The sequence below is a fragment of the Epinephelus lanceolatus genome, chromosome 21, assembly GCF_041903045.1.
Source record: "Epinephelus lanceolatus isolate andai-2023 chromosome 21, ASM4190304v1, whole genome shotgun sequence".
Lineage (NCBI taxonomy): Eukaryota > Metazoa > Chordata > Actinopteri > Perciformes > Serranidae > Epinephelus > Epinephelus lanceolatus.
This window is the reverse complement of record NC_135754.1, coordinates 17488230-17506577: the sequence shown is the minus strand read 5'-3', so window position 1 is coordinate 17506577 and position 18348 is coordinate 17488230. Positions and strand designations below refer to the sequence as shown.

General features: G+C 43.4%; 1 protein-coding gene across 6 annotated transcripts in view; it reads left to right on the top strand.

Moving 5' to 3' along the window:
* mpripa (myosin phosphatase Rho interacting protein a) overlaps window positions 1-18348 on the top strand; it is a 57695-nt gene that overhangs the window by 33976 nt on the left and 5371 nt on the right. For 3 of the 6 annotated variants that reach the window (XM_078163460.1, XM_078163457.1, XM_078163459.1), the window contains 12 exons: window positions 909-1134; window positions 1515-2064; window positions 3326-3467; window positions 3620-3736; window positions 5433-5489; window positions 5599-5667; window positions 5768-5857; window positions 9319-9428; window positions 9578-9616; window positions 11844-12615; window positions 12722-12838; window positions 13717-17472. In XM_078163460.1, the coding sequence (XP_078019586.1) occupies window positions 909-1134; window positions 1515-2064; window positions 3326-3467; window positions 3620-3736; window positions 5433-5489; window positions 5599-5667; window positions 5768-5857; window positions 9319-9428; window positions 9578-9616; window positions 11844-12615; window positions 12722-12838; window positions 13717-17472 (6045 nt within the window). The remainder of the gene's footprint in view (window positions 1-908; window positions 1135-1514; window positions 2065-3325; window positions 3468-3619; window positions 3737-5432; window positions 5490-5598; window positions 5668-5767; window positions 5858-9318; window positions 9429-9577; window positions 9617-11843; window positions 12616-12721; window positions 12839-13716; window positions 17473-18348) is intronic. The other 3 variants (XM_078163462.1, XM_078163461.1, XM_078163458.1) reach the window with 2 other exon arrangements.

Genomic DNA, 18348 nt, shown 5'->3' with positions numbered 1-18348 from the left:
TTCTGCTATATTACGCCTCTGCAGACTCTGTTTTTCTGTTCTCTGTATCCCTCAATGATACAGGTGTGTTTGGCATAAATTAACTCTTTGTTAAATGTCAAGCTGTCAATCTCGTTCTCCTTTCCACACGTCCTCCTCCTCTCTCCCCAGACTTTGTCGTTGTGCCAATGATGAAAGCAATTTTATCACTTTGATGTTGGATGTGCTTCACAAATACACATAAAAATCCAAGAAGCCAAAAAAGCAAAAACAGACCAATGATGAAATTGTGTGCCACTGAACACCACGACTCTGATCATTACCTCTTCAAATTAAAGCCAGAGGATTACTGTGCTGTGCAGAAAGCTTATTTTCACTGTTGAAAGGACCATAAGTGACTCATAAGTGAGACAACATGGTGTAGTGATACAGTGCTGTCGTGATTGGCTCATGATTGGACACCACTGCAGATGAGAGTCGGTGTACAATGGAGCACATTAACATAAAGAAGGATTTAAAGAACCAACGTGTAGGGTAGACCCTCTCTGTCAGTTCTGAGCTACTGTAGAAACATAGCATGGCAACATGGTGGACTCACAGGAACAGGACCTGCACCCTATGTAGATATGAAGGGTTTTTCTAAGCTAAAGAAAACACGTAGGTCTTAGTTTCAGGTGATTATACACGAATGAAAACATAATTATGAGTATTACATTCAATTTCTGCAAATAAACCCCCCTAAATCCTGCACCCTGGTCCTTAAAAGAAAATCTATTTTCCTCCTTCGTTTCATGTTTACTTGTCAGTGTTTAATTGCTCTTTAATCTCTTTCCTCCTCGTACTCCTTTTTGTAGTCTCTCTGTGACCTTACCTCCCATTATGTCATCTCCTCTTCCCATCCACTCCTTTCAACCCAAACCCTCACCCAGGAGCCCGGCCCCGCTAAGGTGACAGTGACCAGCAGCAGCAGCGGAGGAAGCATCCCTTGCCTGCCCAGCAGCATTGCCAGTGCCGAGCGCGTCCCGATGAGCCGTGCCACTCTGTGGCAGGAGGAGAGCCGCTGGAGCAGGGCCACCATCCCCTGCAGCCGCAGTGCCTCCTGTCTCAGCCAGCTGGGCCAGAGCCAACCAGACTCCACTATCACTACTCAAGACGGTGAGGACTGAGATGACGGCATATAAATGCCTCAACATCCTGTAGGAATGCTTCAGCTGTTTCTTGATGTTAGATAAGGACAACTGTGTCACTTTAAGTTTGTTCATCATAGCTAACATAAAGGCACTGTCACATGTCTTGTCTCACATGTAGTTAACTTTCTCAAACTATAAAATCAGCTGTGACCTGGGCTTAAGCATAAGCTCTTTTCAGGCACTTAGCCAACAGCTTTAACTGTTTGGGTAAATAGTGACTTATGTAACTATGTTGACGAGACAGTATTTTGTGGTATACAACAGATACGTAATGTATGTTCCCACTTGGCACTTCCCACCGACTATACACAAACTGATGTATGTGGCATTGTGTCCTTGCTTCAGATGGTGGCACCATGAGCACCGGACGCAAGGTACGAGTGGAAAGTGGTTACTTCTCCCTGGAGAAGACCAAGTCGGAGCCTTCTCCACAGTCTGCACAGCACTCTCAGCCACCCACGCATCTGCCCCTGTCCTCTTCACCATCTTCCTCCTCCTTAGGAGCTCTCAGTCCCAGGTACAACTCTGAGCCCGAATCACAAACTTCCCCTTTTCAACCCTCCCAAGATCCTCTCCCTTCTCCAGGTGCACTCGTTTCCCCCAGCTACTCCACCATCAGCTCCTCCCAGAGCTCGCTGGACTCCGAACCCAGTGGGAGTACACCCACCTGGGAGGGGCGCAGCGGTGGTGGAGGGAGCACCGGTAGTGTCAGTGGTGGAGGAGGCAGAGTGGGCCGGCCTGGAAGAGAGTACGCAGCCCTGTCTGATGTGCCACGGGCTCGCAGACTGAGTTACCGCGAAGCCTTCCGCTCAGAGAAAAAGCGCCAAGACCTGAGGGCACGGACACGGAGTCCTGGCAGAGAGGAGGTGGCCCGGCTGTTTGGGGAGGAGCGAAGGTAAGAGGTTAATGGGTTAGAGTCACGATTGGCACACCTCAAAACAGATTCTACAGAGACATTTTAAGTTGCATATCTCTTAGCAGAGGCACACGTGCAAATTCACTTGTGATTATGATGGCAGCCAGACATGATTAATAATCATTAATGAGCCACTGGTTGTTTGCCCTTGGCAGAGCCTTAAAACATAGATAGCATGCCAAGTAATCTATTATGTGAGGCTCATACATTGCTCAAAGCACTTAGCATTGTAGTTGTGTAGCACCACCCTGTGGCAACTGTCCTCAAGGCACTCCTATATCTTGAACATCTTTTGTTATTGCTGCCACCCCTACCAGTGGTTTGCCGTTAATGATTTGGGGATTGAAATGCACATTTTACTTTCTTTTCTATTGATCTCTACCTTTTGCCCTTGCTACTTTTGCTAGTTTGTTTTGTCGTTTCAATCTTTTCCAGGGGCTACTGAACAGAGCTTCTCAGCGCTAATGCTCAACCAACCCCTCCACCCCTGTCCCAATGCTGTTCCCTGCTGGTCACCGCTGATTCCTGCTTTCTATCATTTCATCTCTGCACTGCCTGGGAGCATACACACACACTGTTTCATATATACCTGATTTATTGTATATACTGTGCATACTTAAACATACTGGTGGTTGGCACTGATGGTGGGTTTACATACAGTGTGATATCATCCTTTCTCATGCAGAGACACACACACACATTAACAAGTGCAGAGCCTGAAGGTAACGCTGACTGTGTTGCCATTGCTGCTACTTCTTCAGTTTGTTTAATCCACCATCCTAGTCATTTTCCTTTCCCTCTAAAGTTTAATCTCTCGTCATATAACACCTAATCTTTATTCTTTGATGTATCTCTGGATTGTTCTCTTTGGGGATATTATCTTTACTTGCACATTGCTATCTATGAAAGGGACTTTGAGTCTAGAATGATGTCCAAAGTCAAACACTCTACGTATTGTATGTCTGTGTTGTGCAGTAATGGCAGCAGTGCATTCTGTGCACAACAAATCGAAACTACACATACGGACATTGATTTTGGCTCAAATTTGCTTTCATGTCATGCTTTGGTCTTGTTTTAATGCGGATTCTGCCAACATTTGAGGATGTTGTGCTGCAAAATGCCATTTTTAAAGAATTATTGAGATATTTAACCCACTGTGAGAAGGGACTTTTATGTTGATGCTGTATGTACTGTGTATTGAGTATGTCTTTGAAGAGAACGGTCCTTTTGTGTCTCTTAGGCGTTCTCAAATCATTGGCCGATTCGAAGAGGGTCAGCCTGTAGAGCGCATGGACACAAGCAGCTCCAATGAGCCTTCTGACAGCACCACGCTAATCCAGAGACAAGGCCGCAGCGAGAGACGCTATCTGGCTAATAAACATGTATGCTATTCTGCTATTCTAAACCTAAAAAGGTGTTAAATACTAAAAGAATTCACTGAACTGCATATTTACAATACAGTGAGAGTAAGACACAACCTCCTTACTTTATTAGGGGTTACTTTTGATTTCTAATACTGATTTTCTATTTACAGGAGATGTCACTGGATGCCGGCAAGGACCGCTCAGTCCCTGATGTGTCCAGCTCCACTTTTGCTAATTTAAGAAGAGCCAAGTCACTGGACCGCAGAGTCACCGAGTCCTCAATGACTGTGAGTATTGACAGCACCTTTAAAGTGTGTAGGGGCCATAACCAGTGGATTACACAACCATGTCAAGATCCCATCCAATATGTTTGTGGTTCAAGATTCAAATTCAGTGCAGAGAAAAGAATGTGATCCCTCACCACCTTCCCACCCATAGTTAGTTAGTTAGCCTAATGTCAGATCAACAATGTCAGCCAGGTTTGTTCCCGTTGTTTTTTTTTTGTTTTTTTTTTTGGTTATAACATTAAAGAGGTTTGGAAAGGGACAAATATGTTGGTTGCTAACATATTTTTAAGATTATGTAAATTGTCATTAGCCAAAATGATAAAGGCTAACATTCCGTTGCAAGGCTTCGTGCCACCCTGAAATAATTTTTGGTGTCATTTACTTGGATATCCACAAGGCCTAGCATCCGATCATAAATATCCTTCCATCACATACTGTAGGCCTTATCTAATATACACTGTGGCTCCCAGCTAAACAGAACCTCTGTCACCATGTCTCTTTTTTTTTGTCAGACATTTCAACACTAACTAAGGGGTGCGGGACTTGGTATTTGTCAATTATGTTCAGTAGAGCACTTCCATAAACAATGCAGCAGAGGCTGCCCTGGTGGTTTGTTTTTCTCTCTCGCCACATAAACCAACTTTTTTCTAACAAGCACTGCTCAGGAAAATGACAGTACGCACTGGTCAGCCATAAAGTCAGCGCACATAATTAAACTTCAATTACGCACGCACCCAAACACAACTAGTGACTCCACATTCAGCCGCATAAACAATATCAAATTAGCAGTTGTTTTTCTCTGGTCGTCATAAGTGAGATTAAAGTAGCCCCAAAGTTGCTTAAGGTTGCACTCGTATCTTCCTGACGTCTGACTCCTACCAGTCTGACACACTGCTACTGATCTGAGGTCTGCGCAGTGCTGCGGGGGTGATCCCAGTCAGTGTGTGGTTGGTCTCTCCGGCCGAGCTGCAGCTGCCAGAACCCCCGCCCACTCCAACACACACACACACATTCATGTACACACCACTGCCGCCACCGCTACTGATGATTATAAATAGCCAGCACAGAAGCAGCCGCAGTCGTGCGTATGTCCCTGGGACTGACGGAAAGAAACAGATTGTTAACATATGAAGTGAAGGCAGTTAGCCATCAGAATGACTCTCTGCCAGGCGGTGACCCCACACCTGATGAAGCTCAACAAAAACAAGGTATTGTTGAGTGAGCAGAGGCCAGGTTTGGGACGAATGATTTACTTTAGAGTCTATAAACAGACTTGAGTTTGGTTTCAATGTGCAGCAGAGTTTGTGTTTCACAGGGAAAGTCCAGCTCCCGCCAGGCAGTCTCTTTAGTTAGAGCCGCATATCTGCACTTATACTTCGTGAACTGAAGCAATGACCTTAATGTAAACAAATGCACATACACGCTGTATTGTGTAGGGAGATTTCAATTATATATTCTGATGAAATAAGTGATGAATGCTCGCTTAGTGAGGACTTCTAATATGGTGACAAATTACCACAAAATGTTTCAACAAAATATGATTGTTTTCCCCTTTTTTCTATTGATGTGATCTATTGATTAATGTTTTTTTAAAATCAGTCCTAAATAGCAGCTGAATTTCCTTTTATTGATTGTAGATGAATTAATTTGGCTGCATCACATGATATCACATCACTCTAATCTGTCTCGATTGCAGCCAGATCTGCTGAACTTCAAAAAAGGATGGATGACAAAGCTGTATGACGATGGAATGGTAATTAGCTCCCATTAATAGGATTAAATGATGTCTGCTTCTAGTGAAAAAGATCATTTACTCATAAAGGACTGGTGAAATCTAATTAATGTTGTCTTTTACCCCTTAGTGGAAGAAACACTGGTTTGTCCTGACAGATCAGAATTTGAGGTACTACAAGGACTCAATAGCTGAGGAGGTAAAACATGTCTTAAAGAGACTTTTGACAGTTGTTTTGAATGAATAGTTGGTTAACAAGGGCATTTTTGTTGTCTTTGTTTTGTCTTTTTCTCCCTTAGGCTTCAGAACTGGATGGTGAGATTGATCTCTCTACGTGTTACGATGTCAAAGAGTTCCCCGTCCAGAGGAATTATGGTTTCCAGATCATGGTGAGTCTACATGTCATCGATTGTCTCGCATCATTCATCACGAGTGAAGATGAAATTCATTGTCCACACATTTGAGCTTTGCTGCCTCCTGACAGTCTATAAACAGCCTTGGACACCATGTGGGTCAACGTTAGGTATCAGGTTTTGTCTTTCTGAAACCATTCTTTGTCTGTCGTGACGGATGTCACTTGACTTGTCATCTCTCTGTGAGAGGCTGACATCATGGTGGTCTAAATTGGCCACAGCCGTTGCCAGCCCTGCTTGTCTCTCTGAACCCATGTGCCCCTCATCCTGCACAATATGTTTACCTCACCTCTTGCATTCAGAAGCCCTGTCCTTGTCCACATTTGCTCAATAACACTCAAGTTTTAAACCCATAAGTGCATAACAGTCGCGCTGTCCTATGGATCCTGCTGTGAACCCTAGGAGGGAACTACACTTACTTTCATCATGTAATCCTTTGGCCATCAAACATTTTTAGCACTTGTTGCTGGCAAAATACTTACCGGACGCATATAGTCTCAATGCAGTTCAATCGTTATCCATTTGATGTCAGTGTGGGTTTTGTTCCTGCTACATATAGATTTCAACCTGCCATGATAATCCTGCAGGAGGAGACAGAAACTACAAGGTCATGTCTTTTGTTTACATTTGCTTGGAGCAGCTTCCCCCAGCTATTTTCTCTGGAGGAAGTCAGAAATAGAGGAGTGGAGGGGATCGTTGTCTCTTTGGCTGAGAACGTGGGTTTGGTGACGAGAAATTAATAACTCCAGTATTTATGTCTACTCCCTCTGCTCCATGGTCAGACTGGGAGGGGCTGTTAATCTGTCACTGCAGTTAAAGCAGTGAGTGGAATGAAGTACCTGGTTTGTGAAACCCCATTACTGTGTAGTGATGGAAATTGATTTTGCTTCTTGGTCTGATTGTTTATTGATGCCCTTATTGATTTCTGATCAGTTTCTATGTGGGGAAAAATAGGCCTGAACAGGTTTTCAGCATCTCTCTCTCTCTCTAAAGTCCATTTAGAGAGATGTTTCGGCATCATTTTGTTGCAATGCGCAACCGTCAGAAAAACAAGCCAACGTCGATAGAAGGAAATGATAAGCTTGGAGGCATACGATCCTGATGAATGAGACAGTTTGGAACAGGTTATTGATTCCCATCCCTAACTCAGAGGCTGTAGTGAGTAACTGTGTTCATGTAGGCATCACTTTACTTCCACTAGAGGTCACTAAATGTACGATTTAATTTAAATGTTCTGGACGTAAGGTAAAGCTGAGTTACAGAGTCATTGAGTGCAGGATACCTCTGTCTAAAGGGAGATTTCTACTGCTCAGAACAGTTCTCTAAAAGTTGAAATCTTTTTCAATATGGGGCACCAAGAAGACAGACATCAGCTAAATGTAGCATTGTGATGCAATAGATTAGTATCAGAAGCAGTTGCGTGTAAAGCACCAGTTCACGCCCACCCTGAACTGCACTCAAGCTTCCTAAAATTGTGACAGCCTGAATGCTCAAGGGTACTTGGTCCTTAGAATAAGAGCAGGAACACGTTGTTTTCCACATAAGATAAATGATTTAACACACAGTTTTTGCAAATGGTTGGACTTTTTGTTTGTGGCAAAGGGGGTCAAAAATGTGGCAAATTACATCTAACAGTGGTATGTAGATTTGATTACACAGTACACATTAAACTGAAACTTCCCCTGTTACTTTCGTCACTAATCTAGATGGTGTTAACATTGTGGGTGTAGTGACAGTCTAAAAATACACGTCTTCTCCTCAGCTTTGTGTTAGTGTGATGTTTTGATGTTCTGCTTTCAAGCGAGCTTTCGAACCCCCGAGCTCAGTGTGGTTTAACAACACAGCAAAGTGAAGCAAAGGAGAAGTGAGGCCAAGAATGTATTTCTCATTTCACAGTTTTTTCTACAGCTGATGAAACTGCATTCTGAGTGTGGTGCAGGTGGCTATCTGAGAAATGACTGACAAGTTTCTCTCTCAAAATGTACTCCTTAGCATGAGAGGTATTCTCCGTTAAAGCTACTTTACAAAAACAGTTATTTATGGAAGTTGCTGAAGGATATTTAATACAGTAAATATCAATCTTCTACTCACCTCTGGTTTCTAAGGTGGCTGAGATGTTTCAGACAAACCCCATATCAAAAATGCTTTTGAAATTTGAAAAGCACAAGCTCATTAACAGAAAACACAAACGCAAAATCCACAACAGTGACTGTCAACAGATGATCCGAATGAAATGGCTGACTATTATTCCATTAATACTATTCATATTTACGTACTCTGCCATCTAACGTGGTTGCCAAATGTGGGTCGCGGGTCCATTCTGAATGGACAGCGAGTGACTTGCGAATGTGTCTAGTTTGTAAAAAACACACCTTTTTTTGAAGTACTTTAAATTGTTGGGTACAGAGCTTTTTTTTTTGAAGTGCTGTTCTCTGCTTTTGGCTGAATGACGAACAGACAGCTACTTGGAAGAGCTAGCAAACTACTTCAAGGACACGGCCAAACACAATTATGACGCTGATTGTATTAAACTGCTTGAACTAATGACTGAGGAGAAATCTGGACCCTGTGGCTGGACCAGTTGGGAACCAGTGACCTAAGCTATACCTGTGTATGGAGACCATAGCCATATTAAGGGTGATTTATGGTAGGTTGTCCAACACATTTGATAAGCGGGCAGGTTGTCCACCAATCTGAAGATCAGCGGTTCAGTCTTCAACTTTTCTGTCCACAAGTCAATGTATCCATGGGCAAGATACTGAACCCAAATTTCTCCCGATGACTGTGTGAACGTTTAACTTATGAACAGGTGGCACCTTGTATTTTAGCTTTGGCCTCTAGTGTGTAAATGTGTGTGTGAATGTGTGAATGTGACATGTAGTGTTAAAGCTCTTTCAGTGGTTGGAAGGCACTGCCAGTACAATTCCATCCATCCATTTTCCCAGTGTTACATGACGGAAATGAAACAGTCGCTTGTCATTTCCAGTTCATGCTTCAGTGAAAGATTTTAAGTCATCTCCATGGTAACCAGAGACCCATTTTTATAAATATGAAAATATAAAGACATCACGTGCCCCCTAAGTGGGCAAGAACTTCTCTCTTACACATATGTATGTAATAATAGTCGGGTTTTGCATTTCCGTTAATGCACTTGTGTTTTGTCGAATTTGCAAAGTGTTTTTAATGTGCAGTTCATTTGATGCATCTTGGCCACTGTAGGTTACAGTCAGTAAAAGAAGAGCAACAAGTCTTTCTCCTGAACCAGGACAGCCTTGCATTGTCGATGCAATTCCACTGCTGCACATCATCTGTTTTAGCCCTGTACAAAAACACATGCTTTGTTTTTTTTTTAGTGTCAAAGTGTCAAAAAGGTATTTTAATCGACGTGCTGTCTCATCGCTGTCAGTCATTTGAATGAAATGCCTTTCTGTTTTCAGTGTAAAGAGGGAGCGTGCACCCTGTCAGCCATGACCTCTGGAATCCGTCGCAACTGGATTCAGGCCATCATGAAGAATGTGCGACCCACTATTGCCCCCGATGTCACTCGGTAATACCCAAAGAGGATTAACACTTCAACCACTGGCAGATATAACTACTGCTTTTCTCACTTATTTTATTTTAATCCCTCTCTCCTCCTCACCTTCTCTTCCTTTCTTTCTCCTCCTCCCTCGACCGGTATTTTCAACCTGCTTCCAGGAAAAACATCTCTCTGAAACTATCCGTTCTGAAGCCCAGGTTGGAGTACTTGTGTGTTGAATATCCTCCCCCCCCTCCTCGAACAGTGATGTAATTGCTCAGCAATGTCAGCCCCAGCGTGTCTGTCGTCCCACCCTATGTCATGTGATTGTTGAGTAATGTCTCCCTGTCAGTTGTGCTACTGTAGAGACACACGCTGCAATCACATCAACATACTAGAATAACCCACCTGACCTTCTGTGGATCAACAGCAGAGAGTGATTTAATGATCATTGTAGTGTGACTGTCCACTCAGTAACTTTTGGAAATGATCACAAAACAACAACAAAATCACAACTGCAGCACAGACAGAAAAGCTTTGAGTGAATGGAGAGAAGAGCTGGGATATAAAGGTCTATTCTTTATCCTTTAACTGTTCCAAAACAACTGTTTACCTGAGGATTTTTATCTACCTTAACATTTATTTTTGTGTTTTTCAAAGCTAAGTATTGCCTTTCAGATAGCTGATCACACCTGATACTGTATACATACACTGACCCGCATTTACTGAGTCACACACCTTTGCCAGTGTGTCTCTTTGACAGCTCTCTTTAAGGGGAGAATGTGTGATATCTTTGGTATTTCTGTCAAGACGCCTCACAGACACCTCTTTCTCATTCTGGAGCTCTGCCCCATCTCATTTTCCCCTCCTGACACCTCTACACATGTTGTGGTCAAAATAGATTAGTCGGGTCACTTTTTTAAAAAATGCTCTGCCCCTCAACATGACAAGTGCTGATCAAAGATATTATTCATGTCATAGATGCAGTTGGTATCTTTTATTTTTAAGAATTGTCATATTCGCTGAAATTGTCATTATATCTAGAGAGTAGAACATGAAACAGTCTCTAGAAAAAGATCCTCACAGTGCTTCTAATGGCATTTGCAAGAATCTACCATGGCAAGGCATGAAGAAAGAAGAAGGCAATGCAGAATCTTCATATTCATATTTGATCAGCACTGACTAGTTTGACACTCTGACCGCAGTTCATGAGCACTGATTGACATGATTCACAGCTGCATTAGAGACTCCTCACCCCTGATTGGTTGTTTTACCCAGTGGATTCTTTCATACAAGAAATGCAGCACAAAGTGCTTTTACAATAGAGTAGTATAAGCGTTGAGTGGTTTACATGAAAATGGAAGTAATGGACAACAATGGACTTGTTGCAGCAACGTCAAGCGTAAATAGAAAGTAAAAAACGTAAAAAGAAAATGTTTCAGACCTGTATGAGGAAGTCAGATTCGTTTTTAGCTTTCTTTTAAAAATATTTAGTGAGCTAGCTTCCCTGATATCTACATGTGGTGTGTTCCACAGCTTTGAGGGGTAATTGACAAAGGCTGCATCCATGATCTTCTTCCGACTGTTGAAGGGAACCTCCAATAAACCAGCAGCAGATGATCGCAGTGTTCTTGAAGGCAAATAGTTAACAAGGGAGTTAGCAATGTAGCTTGGTCCTAGCCCATGTAGGGCTTTGTATACAAGGAGGAAGAGCTTAAAATCAATTCTAAATCTAACAGGAAGTCAGTGCAGAGCAGCTCAGACTGGCCTGATGTGCTCTCTCCTCTTGGTTCTGGTTAATAGCTGAGCTGCAGAGTTTTGAATGAGCTGACGTCTCTCAGTGGTGCGTTTTGGGAGGCCAGTTGTGCATTACAGTAGTCGAGGCGGCTTGAAATAAAGGCATCAATCAATTTCTCTGCATCTTTTTTATTTAGAAATGGTTGTACCTTGGCTATGTTTCTGAGGTGGAAAAATTATGTTATCGTCACCTTGTTAATGTGGGTCTTGCAAATGAAATTAAAAGCACTGCAAAGAGGCAGAGTAACATAATTTTCTTCACAGACTACTGGTTTCATGTACTACTCTATGGATATAGTGACAGTTTCAGGAAATATGACAATCTCATAAAAATTACCAACTACAGCTCTAAGTTACTGCTGCATACAGATCGCATTAATATAACAGCTAACGGCAGACATCTGCCACCAGGCTTACCTCAGATCAAAGCTGCTTTCAGCCTAATAAATGTGATACATTTGAAATACATTTCACTGATTATCATGCTTTTAATGCTGCTGCTCTGCCACAAATGTTTGAATTGTTCTTTGTCCAGCAAAGCTTTATGTAATAGTATTGTAGCTTGAGCTCATGTTAATGTAAAAATTCATCATCGTGTTCTTTTAAAGCTGTCTTACATATCTTTTTTCCTTTTTTGTATTCGTTCAGATCCCTCCCTGAGGAGAAGATAAAAGCCCATGTCATGTTGGAGCCGTGTTCACAAACCAACCTTGAGCAAAGCCCCAGTCCTGAGGCCCCCAATTCGGATGTCCACAGACAGCCAGCTGGCAACAACACCTCTGCCTCCCCTTCTGAGCCCCGTAAGAGTCGAGTTCGTGAGCGCAGACGAGAGGGTCGCTCTAAGACTTATGACTGGTCTGAGTTCAAAATGGAACAGACAGGAAAGCCCTTGAAGGAACGAGCAGACACAGTCGACCTCAGCTCATCATTCTCCACATCTCCCTCATACTGTTCTGCCTCTTCTTCCCCTTCCTCATTAGCGTCCTCTCCTGTCTCTACCTCCTCCCTCCAAACTTCTTCTGCATCAGGTGCTCACCCGCCTTCTACGACAGCAGAAGCAGAAAAGGAGAGTGTTAGGAGGGGTGTCCCTCCTCATGGCACAACCAGTGCAACCCACATGCCAAATACTGTTACTGTTACCATGACCTCCACGCTAAATACTACACCGTCGGTACAGCCATTGAAACCTGAATGCCAAGAACAAGGAAAGATGGAAGTAGACCACCCCGCGGCCATGCATACTGCTAGTGACGATAAGAAGGACAACAAAACCTCAGATGTCCAAGAAGAGATTGAGCAGCGCTGGCATCAAGTGGAGACAACACCATTAAGAGAAGAGAAGCAAGTGCCCATCGCCTCAGCTTCAGGAAACTCTGACAGATTGCCTGCACATGAACTCGCTGCGCTGCTTGACAAAGAGGTACGTTTCCTCAGTGTGGTTATTTACATATTTATTTACATATTTATGGTAATGGAGCATCTTGTGCCATCTGCTCATTATTTGCTGTTTTTCTCTCCTTGTTCAGTTGGGACAGAAGCAACAGGAGCTGGACCGACTACAGAAGCAAAACAGTGTTTTAAAAGAGCAGTTGGAAGATGCACTAGGGAGGGAACAAAGTGCCAGAGAGGGCTATGTGCTGCAGGTACCCTACTCACTATTCATCGTGCAAAATATAGCATTGCAACATGAAGAAATCTTGAGCATAAAAATGTTTATAATCGTATCAAGGTTTGCAAGATAGTATACATGTATTGGCCAAACGTGGCGCGGTAAATGTTATCAGCTGTGTGTAGATTGTATTTTACTGACTCATGATAGATCAGATTTATTTGTGGCTACTGTAACTTGGATAAAGTTCTACTAACAGGTGTGGGTGCTTATTCTCTGACACTGATATGCATGGTTGTGGTGTTCTTAGCATGAGTTTTCACTAACTGTTTTACGGAGTTTCACATCTCCTGGGAAAATAATTGATTTGATCTGATATGCTTAAGGTAAGAAACTTGATCAAGAAGCCTTGCGCTGTGCTTTTTCCTCTCTGTTCACTCGTGCTTCATCTGTGTGCCTTTTCCAAGCTTGATTTCTGCATGCTTTTTGGTGTCTCAGAATTGCATACTTTAACAAGTTGCTTTTTGACATTGTTCAGTTTTAAGTTAAACCACGATGTTTACACAGAGCCATAATTCTACTTTTTCATGTTTACTTTGCAAAAATGACTAAGATGGTCTGTTTGTTTGTTTGTTTTTTTTTAATTTTCAAATCAACCCACCAAGTTCTGTTTCTTTTTTTTTTTTCTTTTTTTTTTTTTGTGGGGGGGGGGTGTCATTTACATCTTTCAATTTCCAAGTCACCTCTGAAAAAGCACAGTGGAAGCTTGGGGAAAAAAAAGAAATCAAAATGAAAGGTTGATATCCAGAAAGGAGAAAACGTATTTTCCTGGTTACCCCGAGATGTGGTTCTCCGTATATGGTAGGGCAAGTAAGGTGAATTAATGAAACTGTCTCATCAATCTTTTTCAAGAGTGCAACACCCCCTTCCTCTTCACCGCACAGAGTGCCATGGCAACGCCTGCACAAGCTTAATCAAGATTTACAGGGCGAGTTGGAGACCCAAAAGCGCAAGCAGGACATGGCCCAGCAGCAGATTCGGACACTAAAGAGAAGCTACACAGAAGCCCAGGATGCTGTAGGCCAGCATGAGGCTGGCATTCAGGCACTGCAGGCTAAACTAGCATCTGCAATGGCTGAAATCTTGGCCAGCGAACAGGCTGTGGCCAGAATGCGCAATGAGCTCAAGCTTGAGCAAGAGCGCTCAAAGGAACAGGAGGAGGAATATAGCCGTAGTGAGGCCACAATACGAGCCCAGCTCAAAGACAACGAAGACAGACTCCGGGAAGTAGAGGCCAGCCTCTTAGAGAGAAACCAAGCCCTTAGGCACCTAGAGCGCCAGCAGGCCTTGCAACGGGACCACATGAGAGAAATACAGAGGCTGCAGGAGAGGCTGCAAGAAGTGACTGCTCGGCTAAGTGCTACTGAGGAGGGTCAGGCACTGAAAGAGGAGCGACTGAGGCAGGAGCAGAATAGTATGCTAGAGAGTCATGAGAGGGAAAGACAGAATCTGTGTAGAAGATTAGCTGAGGCTGAAACTGCAAAGATGGAGATGGAGAACCGACTGCTGGAGGCTGAGCAGCAGGTGGAGGCACTGTTAAGAGGGAGGCAGGCCTCTGGAGGAAAGGAATGCAGGGAGGAAATGGTGAAGTTGCAAGAGGAGGTGACCCAGAAGAATGACATGGTAGAGATACTGAGGGAGAGTGTGCGTAGGCTTGAAGAAGAGAAAGGCCATCTCACTTGCCGCTGTCAGGAGCTTCTTAACCAGATTTCCGAGGCAGACCGTGAGGTGAATAAGCTGCGCAATCGTCTGGAAACGGAAGAGGCTGATTACTACACCTTGGAGCACTCATATGAGAGAGCAACCCAAGAGTTTCAGAAAATGAGCCAGTTCCTGAGGGACAAAGAGGAGGAGATCCGGCAGACTAAAGAAATGTATGAGAGGCTGGTAGAACGCAAAGAAGAGGACCTGAAAGAGGCCCTTGTTAAAATGGCTGCACTTGGCAACAGCCTGGAAGAAACAGAACAGAAGTTGCAAGCTAAGGAGGAGCTTCTTTGTCAAATGAGTCAGAGTCTCTTAGATAAGGTTGAGCCCTGTAGTGCTGAAAAGGATCTGCAAGCCAAGCTTGTGGTTGCAGAGGACCGCATAGCAGAGCTAGAGCAGCATCTCAATGCCCTGCAACTGGGCTATGCTGACCTACGCATGGAAAGGCAGCATATCCCAGAAGAGAGCAAGACTGCAAGACTTAAAACATCAGTCTCCTTATCAGCAAACACAGAACTCCTACTTTCCTATGACCGTACATCCAGGACAGAAAATTTCCCAGATGATAAGGAGTCTCAAGCTAAGAGACCAAGAATACGTTTTTCCAATATTCAGTGCCAAAAATACATGAATCTAGAGGGCTTAGACACTACCCATGTCAGCAGTACCTTTGCAGACACAAGACAAAAAGTTAGTCAGGATGTAAATGAAGACATCCATCAAAGTGAAGGAAGCATCTCCTCTGATATCACCTTTTCCCATAGTAGTGACCCAGAGAAGTTTATCTCTATCATACATGCCCTAGAGACTAAACTGCTTGCCACTGAAGATAAACTAAGGAACCTCACACAGAATCTAGAAGAGCCACGATCCATCCAAGCAGAAGACATGCCTAAGATTGATCTAAAGATGACAGAAACAAAGCCTAACCTTGACAAGGCGTTTAGTTGTGGAGTTGTGGTAAAGAGTAGTGCTGCCAATAAGCATTATGCCAAGGCCCTGGCGTGTGTGGAAAATAGTCGAGAGAAAGTCAGGAATATTCTCAGAGGCTCTCATGATACCACTGATTCACAGCTGCACTCGTTGTCAGAGATAGAGAAAGACTTGTTTGATGCATCACTGTACATTCGACAGGGACAAAAGACACTGGAAGAGCAATCACCAGCTGTCTATCAAAATCAACCCCCAGAGACCCTAGATAAAGATGCTTTGCACCTCTTTGCCAAAACGTTATCGTTTGAGGCAGTCGTTTTGAACAAGATGGCTATGTTAATACAGACTTCAAAGTCTGACCTCCTACAGTCTCTTGCAGAGATATGGGAAGACATGGAGAATGTTAAAAGGGGTGACAGAGATTGCTTGGCTATTGTTTATGCTGATGTCTTGACCAGAAAGTTGATGTTAGAGAGTGCGTTTTGGAAAGACTTGGAGAAAGCTGAGACGGATGTTGCTAAATCCAAAGAGAGCAGTGTTACAGTTGATGTAGATGTTGATGCCACAGAAATCTTTAACACCTTCATTAAAGCAGAGCTAGCCTACTCTATTCAAAACCTTAAACTTTGCTATGAAGAGAAATTCAGAATACTGAAAAGGGAGTTGACTGAAGCCCATGATAACCTGCATCAAAGGGAAAAGGCTCTGAAAGCAATTATTGAAGCTTCCAAAAGGCCTGATTTGAAAAATGTAATAAAAGAAGTCAAAAATAACTTTGGGTTTGGTAAACAAAAGCAGTTAGCAGACATTCGCCCCCCTGAACTCGCTCCCTACATGGAGCAGATTGAAATGGAAGAGGCTAAAGGCTTGGCTGAGGAAATTGTAGATCGACACTTGGCTGGAGAAATGCCCTCTTGTGGTGTCGACTGTATTGAATCACTGCAAAATGCACATGACAACCTGGCTAATGAGCTTCAAAGACAAGCAGCAATCCTACATAAGTACGCTCAAGAGATAGAAAGTGGTGGAAACCATCCTGGACTGGCTAAAATGATCCATGCTCTGCTGGGACGCCAAACGTCACATCATTTCACAAGTACCTCTCTTTGTATGCGTGAAGCCCTGATCCAGGCTCAGGTGGCTTATGTGGCATGTAGGTTACGGGCCATGCATGAGCAAGATGTGGGCTGGTGCAAACAGACAGGTCAGAACATGGATGTTCTTGTCCAGCAGCATGCCCGCAATGTCAGTGCAATCCAAGAGAAATATGAGGCATCCTTGCAGGATGAGCGCCTGAACTTCACACAAACAGTGTCCACTCTCCAGAAGGAGAACAGCACACTGAAGAGTGAGATCAGCAAACGTATGAACCAGCTCTCCCAACAGCAGGAGCAACTGGCTCTCTTGGAGGAGAATTTCCAGAAGGAGACTGAAGAGCTGAAGCAGAGGCACAAGGAAGAGCTAAGCCGAGCAGAGAAAGGCCGTGCCTCAACAGAGCTGGCCCTCATGGAGACTACAGCAGACAGTCAACGAAAGCTAGAAGTTCTGCTGGTGGACATGGACACCATGGAGGAACGGCACGAGGGTCATGTGAGGAAACTAGAGGAGCAGTTTGAACAGCGGATCTGTGAACTCCAGCAAATCCACAAGCAGGAGATCGAAAAGTTACAGTCCCAGTATATGGAAAACATTCAGTGTATCCAAAAGCACCAACAGGACAAAAAAGGTCCTGAGGTTTCCCACTCGCCTCCTTGCGATGATGCCACTACACCGATGGAAGAGGAAGAGCAGGGGAAGGGGGAGGATGTACAGATTACGTCAGAGGTGGACTCCATGGTGATTCTAAAGGACCGTATCCAGGAGCTGGAGGCTCAGATGAGCACCATGAGAGACGAACTGGAGAACAAACACCTAGAAGGAGATGTGGCCAGCCTGAGAGAGAAATACCAGAGAGACTTTGAAAGTCTTAAGGTTTTTGCTCTTTCATTTTACCTTAGAGATAATTTTGATAAGTGAGAGAGCACTAGATAGTAAGATAGCTAAATAACCTGCAGCTTTTGTTCATCAATGTACTAATTTGCACCAAGTATTTGGAGTTGGGAAATGGTGTGATTTGAGATCATTTGTACATTTATGAAACTTGCAACCTAGATTATATCAGTTTACTTGCATCCCTAACTCAAGGGATGTCAAAGCCACTCGGCTGATCCATGACATTGGCTTTGAACAAAATATCTCAACAACTACTAGGTGATTGCCTTCACTGATCTCAGCTTTTGATTTACAGGCAATAGTGAGTCAAATGTATCATCTTTATCTTGTGAAATAGGTCCGCATCTACTAGATGGACTGGCACAGAATTTGGTACAGACATTCATGGCTACAGGGGATAAATCCTAGTGACTGTGGTGATGCCATGAATTATCCTCTAGTGCCACCATGTCAGTGGTTTCCAGTGAAATGTGTTATCAACTATCGGGTGGATTGCTGAGATATTTGGTCCAGCTGATCATGTTCCCCACAGAGTGAACTGTAGTACCTTTGGTGACTTTTCATCCAGCACCATGCAGGACAAAATTTCACTTTGTCCAGTACTTCATTTTATGACAAAATACTTGAAACTGGATGCTGCTTAGCACTCTGTGGTTCACAACTTTGGGTACTCAACATCAAAAATTAATCAGAAATTCTGAGAAATACTGATGCACAAAAAAAATGCTGGACCTGTGGATCAGGTTGGGACATCCCTAGTAGTTTTACATAATGAAGAAAAGCAATCTGTTGCAGGTTTCACTACTTCAATACATCATGACAATTAAAAGTGTAAAATGCCTCACTTGCCACCAA